Raw genomic sequence first — 17262 nt, forward strand, 5'->3', positions numbered from 1 at the left:
CATGTATCTCTGTATACAGGGAGCCCCCCCTAGTGGTGGCTGCAGACAGGATCTTATCATGTATCTCTGTATACAGGGAGCCCCCCCTAGTGGTGACTGCAGACAGGATCTTATCATGTATCTCTGTATACAGGGAGCTCTCCCTAGTGGTGGCTGCAGACAGGATCTTATCATGTATCTCTGTATACAGGGAGCTCCCCCTACTGGTGACTGCAGACAGGATCTTATCATGTATCTCTGTATACAGGGAGCCCCCCCTAGTGGTGGCTGCAGACAGGATCTTATCATGTATCTCTGTATACAGGGAGCTCCCCCTAGTGGTGGCTGCAGACAGGATCTTATCATGTATCTGTATACAGGGAGCTCCCTCTAGTGGTGACTGCAGACAGGATCTTATCATGTATCTCTGTATACAGGGAGCTCCCCCTAGTGGTGGCTGCAGACAGGATCTTATCATGTATCTGTATACAGGGAGCTCCCTCTAGTGGTGGCTGCAGACAGGATCTTATCATGTATCTGTATACAGGGAGCTCCCTCTAGTGGTGACTGCAGACAGGATCTTATCATGTATCTCTGTATACAGGGAGCTCCCCCTAGTGGTGACTGCAGACAGGATCTTATCATGTATCTCTGTATACAGGGAGCTCTCCCTAGTGGTGGCTGCAGACAGGATCTTATCATGTATCTGTATACAGGGAGCTCCCCCTAGTGGTGGCTGCAGACAGGATATTATCATGTATCTGTATACAGGGAGCTCCCCCTAGTGGTGGCTGCAGACAGGATCTTATCATGTATCTCTGTATACAGGGAGCTCCCCCTAGTGGTATCTGCAGACAGGATCTTATCATGTATCTCTGTATACAGGGAGCTCCCCCTAGTGGTGACTGCAGACAGGATCTTATCATGTATCTCTGTATACAGGGAGCTCCCCCTAGTGGTGGCTGCAGACAGGATCTTATCATGTATCTCTGTATACAGGGAGCTCCCCCTAGTGGTGGCTGCAGACAGGATTTTATCATGTATCTCTGTATACAGAGAGCTCCCCCTAGTGGTAACTGCAGACAGGATCTTATCATGTATCTCTGTATACAGGGAGCTCCCCCTAGTGGTGGCTGCAGACAGGATCTTATCATGTATCTCTGTATACAGGGAGCTCCCCCTAGTGGTGGCTGCAGACAGGATCTTATCATGTATCTCTGTATACAGGGAGCTCCCCCTAGTGGTGGCTGCAGACAGGACCTTATCATGTATCTCTGTATACAGGGAGCTCCCCCTAGTGGTGGCTGCAGACAGGATCTTATCATGTATCTCTATATACAGGGAGCTCCCCCTAGTGGTGGCTGCCGACAGGATCTTATCATATATCTCTGTATACAGGGAGCTCCCCCTAGTGGTGGCTGCAGACAGGATCTTATCATCTATCTCTGTATACAGGGAGCTCCCTCTAGTGGTGGCTGCAGACAGGATCTTATCACGTATTTCTGTATACAGGGAGCTCCTCCTAGTGGTGACTGCAGACAGGATCTTATCATATATCTCTGTATACAGGGAGCTCCCCCTAGTGGTGGCTGCAGACAGGATCTTATCATCTATCTCTGTATACAGGGAGCTCCCTCTAGTGGTGGCTGCAGACAGGATCTTATCACGCATTTCTGTATACAGGGAGCTCCTCCTAGTGGTGGCTGCAGACAGGATCTTATCATGTATCTCTGTATACAGGGAGCTCCCCCTAGTGGTGGCTGCAGACAGGATCTTATCATGTATCTGTAAACAGGGAGCTCCCCCTAGTGGTGGCTGCAGACAGGATCTTATCATCTATCTCTGTATACAGGGAGCTCCCTCTAGTGGTGGCTGCAGACAGGATCTTATCACGTATTTCTGTATACAGGGAGCTCCTCCTAGTGGTGACTGCAGACAGGATCTTATCATGTATCTCTGTATACAGAGAGCTCCCCCTAGTGGTGGCTGCAGACAGGATCTTATCATGTATCTCTGTATACAGGGAGCTCCCCTAGTGGTGGCTGCAGACAGGATCTTATCATGTATCTCTGTATATAGGGAGCTCCCCCTAGTGGTGGCTGAAGACAGGATCTTATCATGTATCTCTGTATACAGGGAGCCCCCCCTAGTGGTGGCTGCAGACAGGATCTTATCATGTATCTCTGTATACAGGGAGCTATCCCTAGTGGTGGCTGCAGACAGGATCTTATCATGTATCTCTGTATACAGGGAGCTCCCCCTAGTGGTGACTGCAAACAGGATCTTATCATGTATCTCTGTATACAGGGAGCTCCCCCTACTGGTGACTGCAGACAGGATTTTATCATGTATCTCTGTATACAAGGAGCTCCCCCTAGTGGTGGCTGCAGACAGGATCTTATCATGTATCTCTGTATACAGGGAGCTCCCCCTAGTGGTGGCTGCAGACAGGATCTTATCATGTATCTCTGAATACAGGGAGCTCCCCCTAGTGGTGGCTGCAGACATGATCTTATCATGTATCTCTGTATACAGGGAGCTCCCCCTAGTGGTGACTGCAGACAGGATCTTATCATGTATCTCTGTATACAGGGAGCTCCCCCTAGTGGTGGCTGCAGACATGATCTTATCATGTATCTCTGTATACAGGGAGCTCCCCCTAGTGGTGGCTGCAGACAGGATCTTATCATGTATCTCTGTATACAGGGAGCTCCCCCTAGTGGTGGCTGCAGACATGATCTTATCATGTATCTCTGTATACAGGAAGCTCCCCCTAGTGGTGACTGCAGACAGGATCTTATCATGTATCTCTGTATACAGGGAGCTCCCCTAGTGGTGACTGCAGACAGAATCTTATCATGTATCTCTGTATACAGGGAGCTCCCGCTACTGGTGACTGCAGACAGGATCTTATCATGTATCTCTGTATACAGGGAGCTCCCCCTAGTGGTGGCTACAGACAGGATCTTATCATGTATCTCTGTATACAGGGAGTTCCCCCTAGTGGTGGCTGCAGACAGGACCTTATCATGTATCTCTGTATACAGGGAGCTCCCCCTAGTGGTGGCTGCAGACATGATCTTATCATGTATCTCTGTATACAGGGAGCTCCCCCTAGTGGTGACTGCAGACAGGATCTTATCATGTATCTCTGTATACAGGGAGCTCTCCCTAGTGGTGACTGCAGACAGGATCTTATCATGTATCTCTGTATACAGAGAGCTCCCCCTAGTGGTGGCTGCAGACAGGATCTTATCATGTATCTCTGTATACAGGGAGCTCCCCTAGTGGTGGCTGCAGACAGGATCTTATCATGTATCTCTGTATATAGGGAGCTCCCCCTAGTGGTGGCTGAAGACAGGATCTTATCATGTATCTCTGTATACAGGGAGCCCCCCCTAGTGGTGGCTGCAGACAGGATCTTATCATGTATCTCTGTATACAGGGAGCTATCCCTAGTGGTGGCTGCAGACAGGATCTTATCATGTATCTCTGTATACAGGGAGCTCCCCCTAGTGGTGACTGCAAACAGGATCTTATCATGTATCTCTGTATACAGGGAGCTCCCCCTACTGGTGACTGCAGACAGGATTTTATCATGTATCTCTGTATACAAGGAGCTCCCCCTAGTGGTGGCTGCAGACAGGATCTTATCATGTATCTCTGTATACAGGGAGCTCCCCCTAGTGGTGGCTGCAGACAGGATCTTATCATGTATCTCTGTATACAGGGAGCTCCCCCTAGTGGTGGCTGCAGACATGATCTTATCATGTATCTCTGTATACAGGGAGCTCCCCCTAGTGGTGACTGCAGACAGGATCTTATCATGTATCTCTGTATACAGGGAGCTCCCCCTAGTGGTGGCTGCAGACATGATCTTATCATGTATCTCTGTATACAGGGAGCTCCCCCTAGTGGTGGCTGCAGACAGGATCTTATCATGTATCTCTGTATACAGGGAGCTCCCCCTAGTGGTGGCTGCAGACATGATCTTATCATGTATCTCTGTATACAGGAAGCTCCCCCTAGTGGTGACTGCAGACAGGATCTTATCATGTATCTCTGTATACAGGGAGCTCCCCTAGTGGTGACTGCAGACAGAATCTTATCATGTATCTCTGTATACAGGGAGCTCCCGCTACTGGTGACTGCAGACAGGATCTTATCATGTATCTCTGTATACAGGGAGCTCCCCCTAGTGGTGGCTACAGACAGGATCTTATCATGTATCTCTGTATACAGGGAGTTCCCCCTAGTGGTGGCTGCAGACAGGACCTTATCATGTATCTCTGTATACAGGGAGCTCCCCCTAGTGGTGGCTGCAGACATGATCTTATCATGTATCTCTGTATACAGGGAGCTCCCCCTAGTGGTGACTGCAGACAGGATCTTATCATGTATCTCTGTATACAGGGAGCTCTCCCTAGTGGTGACTGCAGACAGGATCTTATCATGTATCTCTGTATACAGGGAGCTCCCCCTAGTGGTGGCTGCAGACAGAATCTTATCATGTATCTCTGTATACAGGGAGCGCCCCCTAGTGGTGGCTGCAGACAGGATCTTATCATGTATCTCTGTATACAGGGAGCTCCCCCTAGTGGTGACTGCAGACAGGATCTTATCATGTATCTCTGTATGCAGGGAGCTCCTCCTAGTGGTGGTTGCAGACAGAATCTTATCATGTATCTATGTATACAGGGAGCTCCTCCTATTGGTGGTTGCAGACAGAATCTTATCATGTATCTCTGCATACAGGGAGCTCCTCCTAGTGGTGGTTGCAGACAGAATCTTATCATGTATCTGTATACAGGGAGCTCCCCCTAGTGGTGGCTGCAGTCAGAATCTTATCATGTATCTCTGTATACAGGGAGCTCCCCCTAGTGGTGGCTGCAGACAGGATCTTATCATGTATCTCTGTATACAGGGAGCTCCCCCTAGTGGTGACTGCAGACAGGATCTTATCATGTATCTCTGTATACAGGGAGCTCCCCCTAGTGGTGGCTACAGACAGGATCTTATCATGTATCTCTGTATACAGGGAGTTCCCCCTAGTGGTGGCTGCAGACAGGACCTTATCATGTATCTCTGTATACAGGGAGCTCCCCCTAGTGGTGGCTGCAGACATGATCTTATCATGTATCTCTGTATACAGGGAGCTCCCCCTAGTGGTGACTGCAGACAGGATCTTATCATGTATCTCTGTATACAGGGAGCTCTCCCTAGTGGTGACTGCAGACAGGATCTTATCATGTATCTCTGTATACAGGGAGCTCCCCCTAGTGGTGGCTGCAGACAGAATCTTATCATGTATCTCTGTATACAGGGAGCGCCCCCTAGTGGTGGCTGCAGACAGGATCTTATCATGTATCTCTGTATACAGGGAGCTCCCCCTAGTGGTGACTGCAGACAGGATCTTATCATGTATCTCTGTATACAGGGAGCTCCCCCTAGTGGTGACTGCAGACAGGATCTTATCATGTATCTATGTATACAGGGAGCTCCCCCTAGTGGTGACTGCAGACAGGATCTTATCATGTATCTATGTATACAGGGAGCTCCCCCTAGTGGTGACTGCTGACAGGATGTTATCATGTATCTCTGTATACAGGGAGCTCCCCCTAGTGGTGACTGCAGACAGGATCTTATCATGTATCTCTGTATACAGGGAGCTCCCCCTAGTGGTGGCTGCAGACAGGATCTTATCATGTATCTCTGTATACAGGGAGCTCCCCCTAGTGGTGACTGCAGATAGGATCTTATCATGTACCTCTGTATACAGAGAGCTCCCCCTAGTGGTGACTGCAGACAGGATCTTATCATGTATCTATGTATACAGGGATCTCCTCCTAGTGGTGGTTGCAGACAGAATCTTATCATGTATCTCTGCATACAGGGAGCTCCTCCTAGTGGTGGTTGCAGACAGAATCTTATCATGTATCTGTATACAGGGAGCTCCCCCTAGTGGTGGCTGCAGTCAGAATCTTATCATGTATCTCTGTATACAGGGAGCTCCCCCTAGTGGTGGCTGCAGACAGGATCTTATCATGTATCTCTGTATACAGGGAGCTCCCCCTAGTGGTGACTGCAGACAGGATCTTATCATGTATCTCTGTATACAGGGAGCTCCCCCTAGTGGTGGCTACAGACAGGATCTTATCATGTATCTCTGTATACAGGGAGTTCCCCCTAGTGGTGGCTGCAGACAGGACCTTATCATGTATCTCTGTATACAGGGAGCTCCCCCTAGTGGTGGCTGCAGACATGATCTTATCATGTATTTCTGTATACAGGGAGCTCCCCCTAGTGGTGACTGCAGACAGGATCTTATCATGTATCTCTGTATACAGGGAGCTCTCCCTAGTGGTGACTGCAGACAGGATCTTATCATGTATCTCTGTATACAGGGAGCTCCCCCTAGTGGTGGCTGCAGACAGAATCTTATCATGTATCTCTGTATACAGGGAGCGCCCCCTAGTGGTGGCTGCAGACAGGATCTTATCATGTATCTCTGTATACAGGGAGCTCCCCCTAGTGGTGACTGCAGACAGGATCTTATCATGTATCTCTGTATACAGGGAGCTCCCCCTAGTGGTGACTGCAGACAGGATCTTATCATGTATCTATGTATACAGGGAGCTCCCCCTAGTGGTGACTGCAGACAGGATCTTATCATGTATCTATGTATACAGGGAGCTCCCCCTAGTGGTAACTGCAGACAGGATCTTATCATGTATCTCTGTATACAGGGAGCTCCCCCTAGTGGTGGCTGCAGACAGGATCTTATCATGTATCTCTGTATACAGGGAGTTCCCCCTAGTGGTGACTGCAGATAGGATCTTATCATGTACCTCTGTATACAGAGAGCTCCCCCTAGTGGTGACTGCAGACAGGATCTTATCATGTATCTATGTATACAGGGAGCTCCTCCTAGTGGTGGTTGCAGACAGAATCTTATCATGTATCTGTGCATACAGGGAGCTCCTCCTAATGGTGGTTGCAGACAGAATCTTATCATGTATCTGTATACAGGGAGCTCCCCCTAGTGGTGGCTGCAGTCAGAATCTTATCATGTATCTCTGTATACAGGGAGCTCCCCCTAGTGGTGGCTGCAGACAGGATCTTATCATGTATCTCTGTATACAGGGAGCTCCCCCTAGTGGTGACTGCAGACAGGATCTTATCATGTATCTCTGTATACAGGGAGTTCCCCCTAGTGGTGGCTGCAGACAGGATCTTATCATGTATCTCTGTATACAGGGAGCTCCCCCTAGTGGTGGCTGCAGACATGATCTTATCATGTATCTCTGTATACAGGGAGCTCCCCCTAGTGGTGACTGCAGACAGGATCTTATCATGTATCTCTGTATACAGGGAGCTCTCCCTAGTAGTGACTGCAGACAGGATCTTATCATGTATCTCTGTATACAGGGAGCTCCCCCTAGTGGTGGCTGCAGACAGAATCTTATCATGTATCTCTGTATACAGGGAGCGCCCCCTAGTGGTGGCTGCAGACAGGATCTTATCATGTATCTCTGTATACAGGGAGCTCCCCCTAGTGATGGCTGCAGACATGATCTTATCATGTATCTCTGTATACAGGGAGCTCCCCCTAGTGGTGACTGCAGACAGGATCTTATCATGTATCTCTGTATACAGGGAGCTCTCCCTAGTAGTGACTGCAGACAGGATCTTATCATGTATCTCTGTATACAGGGAGCTCCCCCTAGTGGTGGCTGCAGACAGAATCTTATCATGTATCTCTGTATACAGGGAGCGCCCCCTAGTGGTGGCTGCAGACAGGATCTTATCATGTATCTCTGTATACAGGGAGCTCCCCCTAGTGGTGGCTGCAGACAGGATCTTATCATGTATCTCTGTATACAGGGAGCTCCCCCTAGTGGTGACTGCAGACAGGATCTTATCATGTATCTCTGTATACAGGGAGCTCCCCCTAGTGGTGACTGCAGACAGGATCTTATCATGTATCTATGTATACAGGGAGCTCCCCCTAGTGGTGACTGCAGACAGGATCTTATCATGTATCTCTGTATACAGGGAGCTCCCCCTAGTGGTGACTGCAGACAGGATCTCATCATGTATCTCTGTATACAGGGAGCTCCCCCTAGTGGTGACTGCAGACAGGATCTTATCATGTATCTATGTATACAGGGAGCTCCCCCTAGTGGTGACTGCAGACAGGATCTTATCATGTATCTCTGTATACAGGGAGCTCCCCCTAGTGGTGACTGCAGACAGGATCTCATCATGTATCTCTGTATACAGGGAGCTCCCCCTAGTGGTGACTGCAGACAGGATCTTATCATGTATCTATGTATACAGGGAGCTCCCCCTAGTGGTGACTGCAGACAGGATCTTATCATGTATCTCTGTATACAGGGAGCTCCCCCTAGTGGTGACTGCAGACAGGATCTTATCATGTATCTCTGTATACAGGGAGCTCCCCCTAGTGGTGGCTGCAGACAGGATCTTATCATGTATCTCTGTATACAGGGAGCTCCCCCTAGTGGTGACTGCAGATAGGATCTTATCATGTACCTCTGTATACAGAGAGCTCCCCCTAGTGGTGACTGCAGACAGGATCTTATCATGTATCTCTGCATACAGGGAGCTCCCCCTAGTGGTGGCTGCAGTCAGAATCTTATCATGTATCTCTGTATACAGGGAGCTCCCCCTAGTGGTGACTGCAGATAGGATCTTATCATGTACCTTTGTATACAGAGAGCTCCCCCTAGTGGTGACTGCAGACAGGATCTTATCATGTATCTCTGCATACAGGGAGCTCCCCCTAGTGGTGACTGCAGACAGGATCTTATCATGTATCTCTGTATACAGGGAGCTCCCCCTAGTGGTGGCTGCAGTCAGAATCTTATCATGTATCTCTGCATACAGGGAGCTCCCCCTAGTGGTGACTGCAGACAGGATCTTATCATGTATCTCTGTATACAGGGAGCTCCCCCTAGTGGTGGCTGCAGTCAGAATCTTATCATGTATCTCTGTATACAGGGAGCTCCCCCTAGTGGTGGCTGCAGACTGGCAGAATTGTATTTTGTAATATCTCTGTCTACACAGGGAAATTGGAGCTTTATATCTGGAGTACGAAGCACCGACTGCTAAAAACATATATTAGTAATTTAATCAGCACAGAATTTTGGACCTTATGATGGAAAAAGATGAGGATTCACTGAAATGCAGATTGATGACACCGTACATTAGTAACAGAACAATTATTGGCTATTGATAAAATAGTGATTTGCATTGTAAACCTTTCTTGTCGTATTTTGACCCGTGACCTGCACACACATGTGTTAATCTTGGACTTGTCTGGTTCATCTTTAGCCAGATTTAGCCCTGAGATAGCAGCTTATGCCAAAATGTTCACAAACTATCTTTTTAAAATGTAACCAGGAACTTTCATTGATTAACAGCTGTCTGTGTCATTTATGGGAAAGTCAGCAATAATAACCAAAGTCCACTTATTGCACAAGCGAGCAGGAAGCGAGCACAGATCCCCGTGTTCAGAGATCAGTGGGCATATTGTTACTAAAGGGGAACGATTCTGCTGATGAAAAGTTTTACAACTTTAATAGACCTTGCACTTCAGTTATATCTCTGCTTGCTGTCACTGAACGAGAACACTCTACAGAGTCAGTGACCCTGTACATAGCTAGTCCTGCCCTCAGCTGATACAATGTATCCAGTGCTCTGTGAGCGAAACATTCCGGACTCCAAACTGATACATTGTAGCAACATCCGCCATCTTTAACTGTCCTGAGGATTAAAGAGATTGTCCCTTTTCAGTTATTGTTCATCAACGGGCAAAGTTTGATATATATATATTAAAAAACTGTCCTGTACTCACCTTTGCCTGGTCCGCCGATGAGTCTTTGCTGCTGCTCCCAGAGTGTGCGGTGCAGTAGCCAATCAGCTGCTCTGTCGGAACTCTCTGTTCACTAATTGGCTGCCCACTCAGCCAATGCCAGACATCGGGAGCAGTGGTGAAGACTCACTATTGGACCTGGGGACAGTGAGTACAACCACTTTTTTTTTTCTTTTTTTTTATATCAAATTGTGCCAGAGACGAACATTGACTAGTACGTGAGGTTTTCCTCGCCTCAATGTGTAGATTCTTGTCCAGACCTTTTCCGGCATCTGACTGTACTCATTGGATGCTTTATATTATTATTTTTTGACTTCCTATTAGTTTGTCTTTTTAGGACTCATACTCAGGAACGGTGGTAGAAAAGGCAGAAACACTAACAGTGAGCCACAGGCTCACTTGTCTTGTCAAAAACTTTTTTTTTTAAATCACAGTCATAATGTACTGGTCTAGACAAATAAATCCATATATAAAAAAAAAACAACTACCGGCAATTTAAAGAGGTTATCCGGTCTTCTGGTAAAGTCTGCAGACACATTTCTGAATCCTTGCAATGAGTGCAGTGCACGCTGTCAGGATTCTCCAGTGCTGGCGAGAGCAGGCGGTGATTTTCATACATGTGGTCACATACCGACTAGCCGTGCTTTCCTCTCCCAATTCTCTCCAGTCTAGTCGGATTGGTCCAGAAGTATCCAAAGCACATTCTTGCGGTACCGTAACAGCTCGCTCTTGCCGCCGGCATCGTAGGATCCTGACAGTGTGCGGTGCGCGCAGTAAAAGGATTCTGAAACCTACAATCCCTCTATGTGACTTTTTGCAGACTCCCTTAACTTTCTTATCTATTTACTAAAGATGATACATTTTTGTAAACAAACCTGACAAACCGGTAAACAAACACGTTAGTCATCACAATCCATACAGTACAATGTGTCCATTGTTTTTGGTTGCGACTAAAAATAATTTAGAGCTATTGTTTTTTTTTTTTTTTCTGCATTTAACCCTTAATGAAACTTTAATATAAATGAATATATGCTTAGAAAAAAAACAACAAAAAAAAAGTTTAGGTTAAAAATAGAAAAGTTCTGAGAATGAATATGGAAACGTGAAAAGAAAAAAATGGCGAAAACGAAAATTTCCAAGGGTTAAACTAGAAACGTTGCAGCAGACAGAGGCCTCTCTTTTTCTTTAGGGCGCGTTCACACATGGTAAGCTTTGATTGTCGGTGTCCGCCTTCTGCTTTTTTCGCTTTCTTGCCGCCGTTGTGATGATTTCTGTGATTTGCACGCTTGGTTTCCTAACCTCTCATTTCTCTTCGTGTCACCAGGAAAGTAATGACATCCTGTTAGTGGATTTAAACACTGAAATCGACACCAATCAGAACTGTGTCAAAGGAAATCCTTTCACCTCCAATGGCTTTCTCCACTCCTCCTCCTCTTCTATTCCGCATCCCAAAGCGCAATCACCCTTCTCGCCTGACAACCCATTCGCTTCCGACCTCAGCTTCTTCCCCGCGCCTAATCCAGATCCATTCTGCGACGACCCATTTGCAGCTAAAAATCAATCAGTCTCTGTCTCTTCTTCAGTTGATTCTTCCAAATCTGTCAATCATAAGGCGGAACGCGTCAGGAACGGCCCCGACGCTAACGGCGCCCTCGCTGACGACATTGAGTTTGGACAGCAGTTTGACCAAATTTCGGGCCAATCTGGTAAACAAGAAGCCAAGTCAGACCAGTGGCCCTTTAAAGCTAGCCAGTCAGGGCCGGCGACGAGGACTCACAACGGTGCGGTAGGACACGGTCACTGTAGATCTGCGGGCAGGTCCCAGCCTGACCCCTTCATAGAATCCCCGTCCCATGGAGGGGACGTGCAAAACGGATCACGAAGGAACTCGGAGGGGAGCAGCGGCCACAAGAAGGACAATGGCAGTCCGCATCCCGCAGACCCTATAACTATTAGCCCCCCGCCGCAGAGCGCCAAACACGGAAGAGGAAGGAGAAGCGTCAAGGTGATTACTATGTCTGTCCAAGCAATGAAATGCAGGAGTAATGTACAGATCTAGCAGAGCCGAGCGGGTTATGTAAAGATTCACAGGTTTGAAGTCTAATCTTGGTCTAAAATTCTGCAACTTTCTTTTCAATTTCTCACCATTTTTAAGATATCTACTGTTAGTGAATGAGAACACTCTACAGAGGCAATAATACTGTATATATCTAATGCTGATATCAGCTGATACAATGTATCCAGTGCGGACAATGGTCTGTGACTCCAGACTGATACAATGTATCCAGTGCAGACAATGCTCTGTGACTCCAGACTGATACAATGTATCCAGTGCAGACAATGCTCTGTGACTCCAGACTGATACAATGTATCCAGTGCAGACAATGTTCTGTAACTCCAGACTGATACAATGTATCCAGTACAGACAATGCTCTGTGACTCCAGACTGATACAATGTATCCAGTGCAGACAATGCTCTGTGACTCCAGACTGATACAATGTATTCAGTGCAGACAATGCTCTGTGACTCCAGACTGATACAATGTATCCAGTGCAGACAATGCTCTGTGACTCCAGACTGATACAATGTATCCAGTGCAGACAATGCTCTGTGACTCCAGACTGATACAATGTATCCAGTGCAGACAATGCTCTGTGACTCCAGACTGATACAATGTATCCAGTGCAGACAATGCTCTGTGACCCCAGACTGATACAATGTATCCAGTGCAGACAATGCTCTGTGACTCCAGACTGATACAATGTATCCATTACAGACAATGCTCTGTGACTACAGACTGATACAATGTATCCAGTGCAGACAATGCTCTGTGACTCCAGACTGATACAATGTATTCAGTGCAGACAATGCTCTGTGACCCCAGACTGATACAATGTATCCAGTGCAGACAATGCTGTGTGACCTCAGACTGATACAATGTATCCAGTGCAGACAATGCTGTGTGACCTCAGACTGATACAATGTATTCAGTGCAGACAATGCTCTGTGACTCCAGACTGATACAATGTATCCAGTACGGACAATGCTCTGTGACTCCAGACTGATACAATGTATCCAGTGCAGACAATGCTCTGTGACTCCAGACTGATACAATGTATCCAGTGCAGACAATGCTCTGTGACTCCAGACTGATACAATGTATCCAGTGCAGACAATGCTCTGTGACTCCAGACTGATACAATGTATCCAGTGTAGACAATGCTCTGTGACCCCAGACTGATACAATGTATCCAGTGCAGACAATGCTCCGTGACTCCAGACTGATACAATGTATCCAGTACAGACAATGCTCTGTGACTCCAGACTGATACAATGTATCCAGTGCAGACAATGCTCCGTGACTCCAGACTGATACAATGTATCCAGTGCGGACAATGCTCTGTGACTCCAGACTGATACAATGTATCCAATGCAGACAATGCTCTGTGACTCCAGACTGATACAATGTATCCAGTACAGACAATGCTCTGTGACTCCAGACTGATACAATGTATCCAGTGCAGACAATGCTCTGTGACTCCAGACTGATACAATGTATTCAGTGCAGACAATGCTCTGTGACTCCAGACTGATACAATGTATCCAGTGCAGACAATGCTCTGTGACTCCAGACTGATACAATGTATCCAGTGCGGACAATGGTCTGTGACTCCAGACTGATACAATGTATCCAGTGCAGACAATGCTCTGTGACTCCAGACTGATACAATGTATCCAGTGCAGACAATGCTCTGTGACTCCAGACTGATACAATGTATCCAGTGCAGACAATGTTCTGTAACTCCAGACTGATACAATGTATCCAGTACAGACAATGCTCTGTGACTCCAGACTGATACAATGTATCCAGTGCAGACAATGCTCTGTGACTCCAGACTGATACAATGTATTCAGTGCAGACAATGCTCTGTGACTCCAGACTGATACAATGTATCCAGTGCAGACAATGCTCTGTGACTCCAGACTGATACAATGTATCCAGTGCAGACAATGCTCTGTGACTCCAGACTGATACAATGTATCCAGTGCAGACAATGCTCTGTGACTCCAGACTGATACAATGTATCCAGTGCAGACAATGCTCTGTGACCCCAGACTGATACAATGTATCCAGTGCAGACAATGCTCTGTGACTCCAGACTGATACAATGTATCCATTACAGACAATGCTCTGTGACTACAGACTGATACAATGTATCCAGTGCAGACAATGCTCTGTGACTCCAGACTGATACAATGTATTCAGTGCAGACAATGCTCTGTGACCCCAGACTGATACAATGTATCCAGTGCAGACAATGCTGTGTGACCTCAGACTGATACAATGTATCCAGTGCAGACAATGCTGTGTGACCTCAGACTGATACAATGTATTCAGTGCAGACAATGCTCTGTGACTCCAGACTGATACAATGTATCCAGTACGGACAATGCTCTGTGACTCCAGACTGATACAATGTATCCAGTGCAGACAATGCTCTGTGACTCCAGACTGATACAATGTATCCAGTGCAGACAATGCTCTGTGACTCCAGACTGATACAATGTATCCAGTGCAGACAATGCTCTGTGACTCCAGACTGATACAATGTATCCAGTGTAGACAATGCTCTGTGACCCCAGACTGATACAATGTATCCAGTGCAGACAATGCTCCGTGACTCCAGACTGATACAATGTATCCAGTACAGACAATGCTCTGTGACTCCAGACTGATACAATGTATCCAGTGCAGACAATGCTCCGTGACTCCAGACTGATACAATGTATCCAGTGCGGACAATGCTCTGTGACTCCAGACTGATACAATGTATCCAATGCAGACAATGCTCTGTGACTCCAGACTGATACAATGTATCCAGTGCGGACAATGCTCTGTGACTCCAGACTGATACAATGTATCCAGTGCGGACAATGCTCTGTGACTCCAGACTGATACAATGTATCCAGTGCAGACAATGCTTTGTGACTCCAGACTGATACAATGTATCCAGTGCAGACAATGCTCTGTGACTCCAGACTGATACAATGTATCCAGTACAGACAATGCTCTGTCACTCCAGACTGATACAATGTATCCAGTGCGGACAATGCTCTGTGACTCCAGACTGATACAATGTATCCAGTGCAGACAATGCTCTGTGACTCCAGACTGATACAATGTATCCAGTGCAGAAAATGCTCTGTGACTCCAGACTGATACAATGTATCCAGTGCAGACAATGCTCTGTGACTCCAGACTGATACATTGTATCCAGTGCAGACAATGCTCTGTGACTCCAGACTGATACAATGTATCCAGTGCAGAAAATGCTCTGTGACTCCAGACTGATACAATGTATCCAGTGCAGACAATGCTCTGTGACCCCAGACTGATACAATGTATCCAGTGCAGACAATGCTCTGTGACTCCAGACTGATACAATGTATCCAGTGCAGACAATGCTCTGTAACTCCAGACTGATACAATGTATTCAGTGCGGACAATGCTCTGTAACTCCAGACTGATACAATGTATCCAGTGCGGACAATGCTCTGTGACTCCAGACTGATACAATGTATCCAGTGCAGACAATGCTCTGTGACTCCAGACTGATACAATGTATTCAGTGCAGACAATGCTCTGTGACTCCAGACTGATACAATGTATCCAGTGCAGACAATGCTCTGTGAGCGAAACACATCATCAGTAGCTGCACAGTTCTCTGCTGGATTGTTACAATGTATCAGTTTGGAGTCCGGGATGTTTCGCTCACAGAACATTGTTCGCACTGGATACATTGTATCAGCTAAGAACCGCATCGGCTATGTACAACGTTACTGTCTCTGTAGACTGTTCTCATTCATTGACAGGAAGAAGAGATGGTGAAAAATGTAAAAAAAAAAGATTGTAGAACTTTTTATTTATTTAGTGATCAGATTTTTTTTACTTTACATAAAATTGGAGATCATATGAGGCAAAAATGTACATGGTAATGGTCCAACATAAAGGAGTTTTCTGACCCGACCAGAGCCAGGACCGCGACATTGTCCTTATGATAGGTCACCAATATCCGATCTGTGGGGTTCACTGTGGTCAGATGTATACCCTATACAGAGCCACAACAGCACAGCACCATACACTGTGTTGTGGCCGTTTTCGGTACTGCAGCTCAGCTCCTATTAAAGTGAATGTGATCTGACCTGCAGTACCTCGAGCGGCCACTACACAGAGAATGGCGCTGTGCTGTTCTGTTGTGGGTGCTGGTTTCAGATGTCAAACCCTCCCCAATCTGGTTTTGATTACCTCTATCCTAAATATCCGGAAATTCATACTAATTTTTTTTTTTTTGCCTATTCCTTTGTGCACATATAATCTACAGCATATTATGGTAGTGGGCACATATCGGCATTTTCATATTTGTTGCAGTTTTTCACTTTTCAGTGTAACTGAAATCTGCAGCAAATCCACATGTACCGGGGGCAGGATTTTGCAGCTTGCCACTTGGGGATATACCCGAATACACTGGTAATGACCCGGAGACCACCCTAATATAAGGCTGAAGGGCATATTCCTATCCTAATCCCCCCCGATCTGCCCTTTTACAATTATAATTGGGTCCGTTAAGGTTTCTGTCTCCTTGAAAGTCTAAAACTCTTCACTTGTCACGGAAAGTGACCATGTGGCCAACAGAGTCCTAATGGGGGCGCCAGAGAGCAGAGCCGAATTTGGATACAAATTCACCCTATGGCGCCCGATTATTGCATTTGCCCCCTTTTTTTGTCTGGTTTTTGGTTTGATTGATTTTTTTTTGCGCTTTAGGGTCAAAATTCAACATTTGCATTTTTTTAAAGTCACTTTTAATTTTTTTTTTAGTTTGTTTTGTATTGTGGAATTCAATGGTTCAAGAATTTTTCCCGCTAAATCTTTATTCCTTTGTCCTTTTTTTTTGCAAGTTTTTAGCATAAAAAGTCACATGTTCATATATAATGTCACACAAATTTTTCGAATTTTTTTTTTTTTAAAGTTGTAATCGATGAATCAGATAAAAACCTCTGGAATCCCCAAACCCAAACAAAAAAACAAACAAATAAATAAATAAACAGTTGAGCGCATACTTTAAAAAACGGGACAAATAAAAAAAAAAAAAAGCAAAAAATTCCAAAAACTAAACAACGGGATTGCGCAAATGCAATTGGGCCCAATTCAACATTTTTTTTTCTTCTCTCTACGTTGTGGTGGTTGATTTTGTTTGTTTTTTTTCCCTTTTTTCTCATTCTTTATTTGTGTGAATGTCCTCCAGTCTTTTATTCTTGTATGCTAGAATTTTTTTTATGAAATCATTAACTTTTTGGCTAATATACACATATATATATATATATA

At 46.0% G+C, this 17262-nt stretch overlaps 1 protein-coding gene across 2 annotated transcripts in view; it reads left to right on the forward strand.

The window, feature by feature from the left end:
- The window catches only part of DAB2 (DAB adaptor protein 2), a 123004-nt gene that overhangs the window by 89507 nt on the left and 16235 nt on the right, over positions 1–17262 (forward strand). Inside the window, exon 10 of one of the 2 annotated variants that reach the window (XM_069745916.1) lies at positions 11202–11882. The exons of the other annotated variant lie outside the window; for it this stretch is intronic. Coding sequence (XP_069602017.1) covers positions 11202–11882 — 681 coding nt within the window. The remainder of the gene's footprint in view (positions 1–11201; positions 11883–17262) is intronic. 2 annotated transcript variants of the gene reach the window in all.

This window comes from Ranitomeya imitator, chromosome 1 (assembly GCF_032444005.1).
Source record: "Ranitomeya imitator isolate aRanImi1 chromosome 1, aRanImi1.pri, whole genome shotgun sequence".
NCBI lineage: Eukaryota > Metazoa > Chordata > Amphibia > Anura > Dendrobatidae > Ranitomeya > Ranitomeya imitator.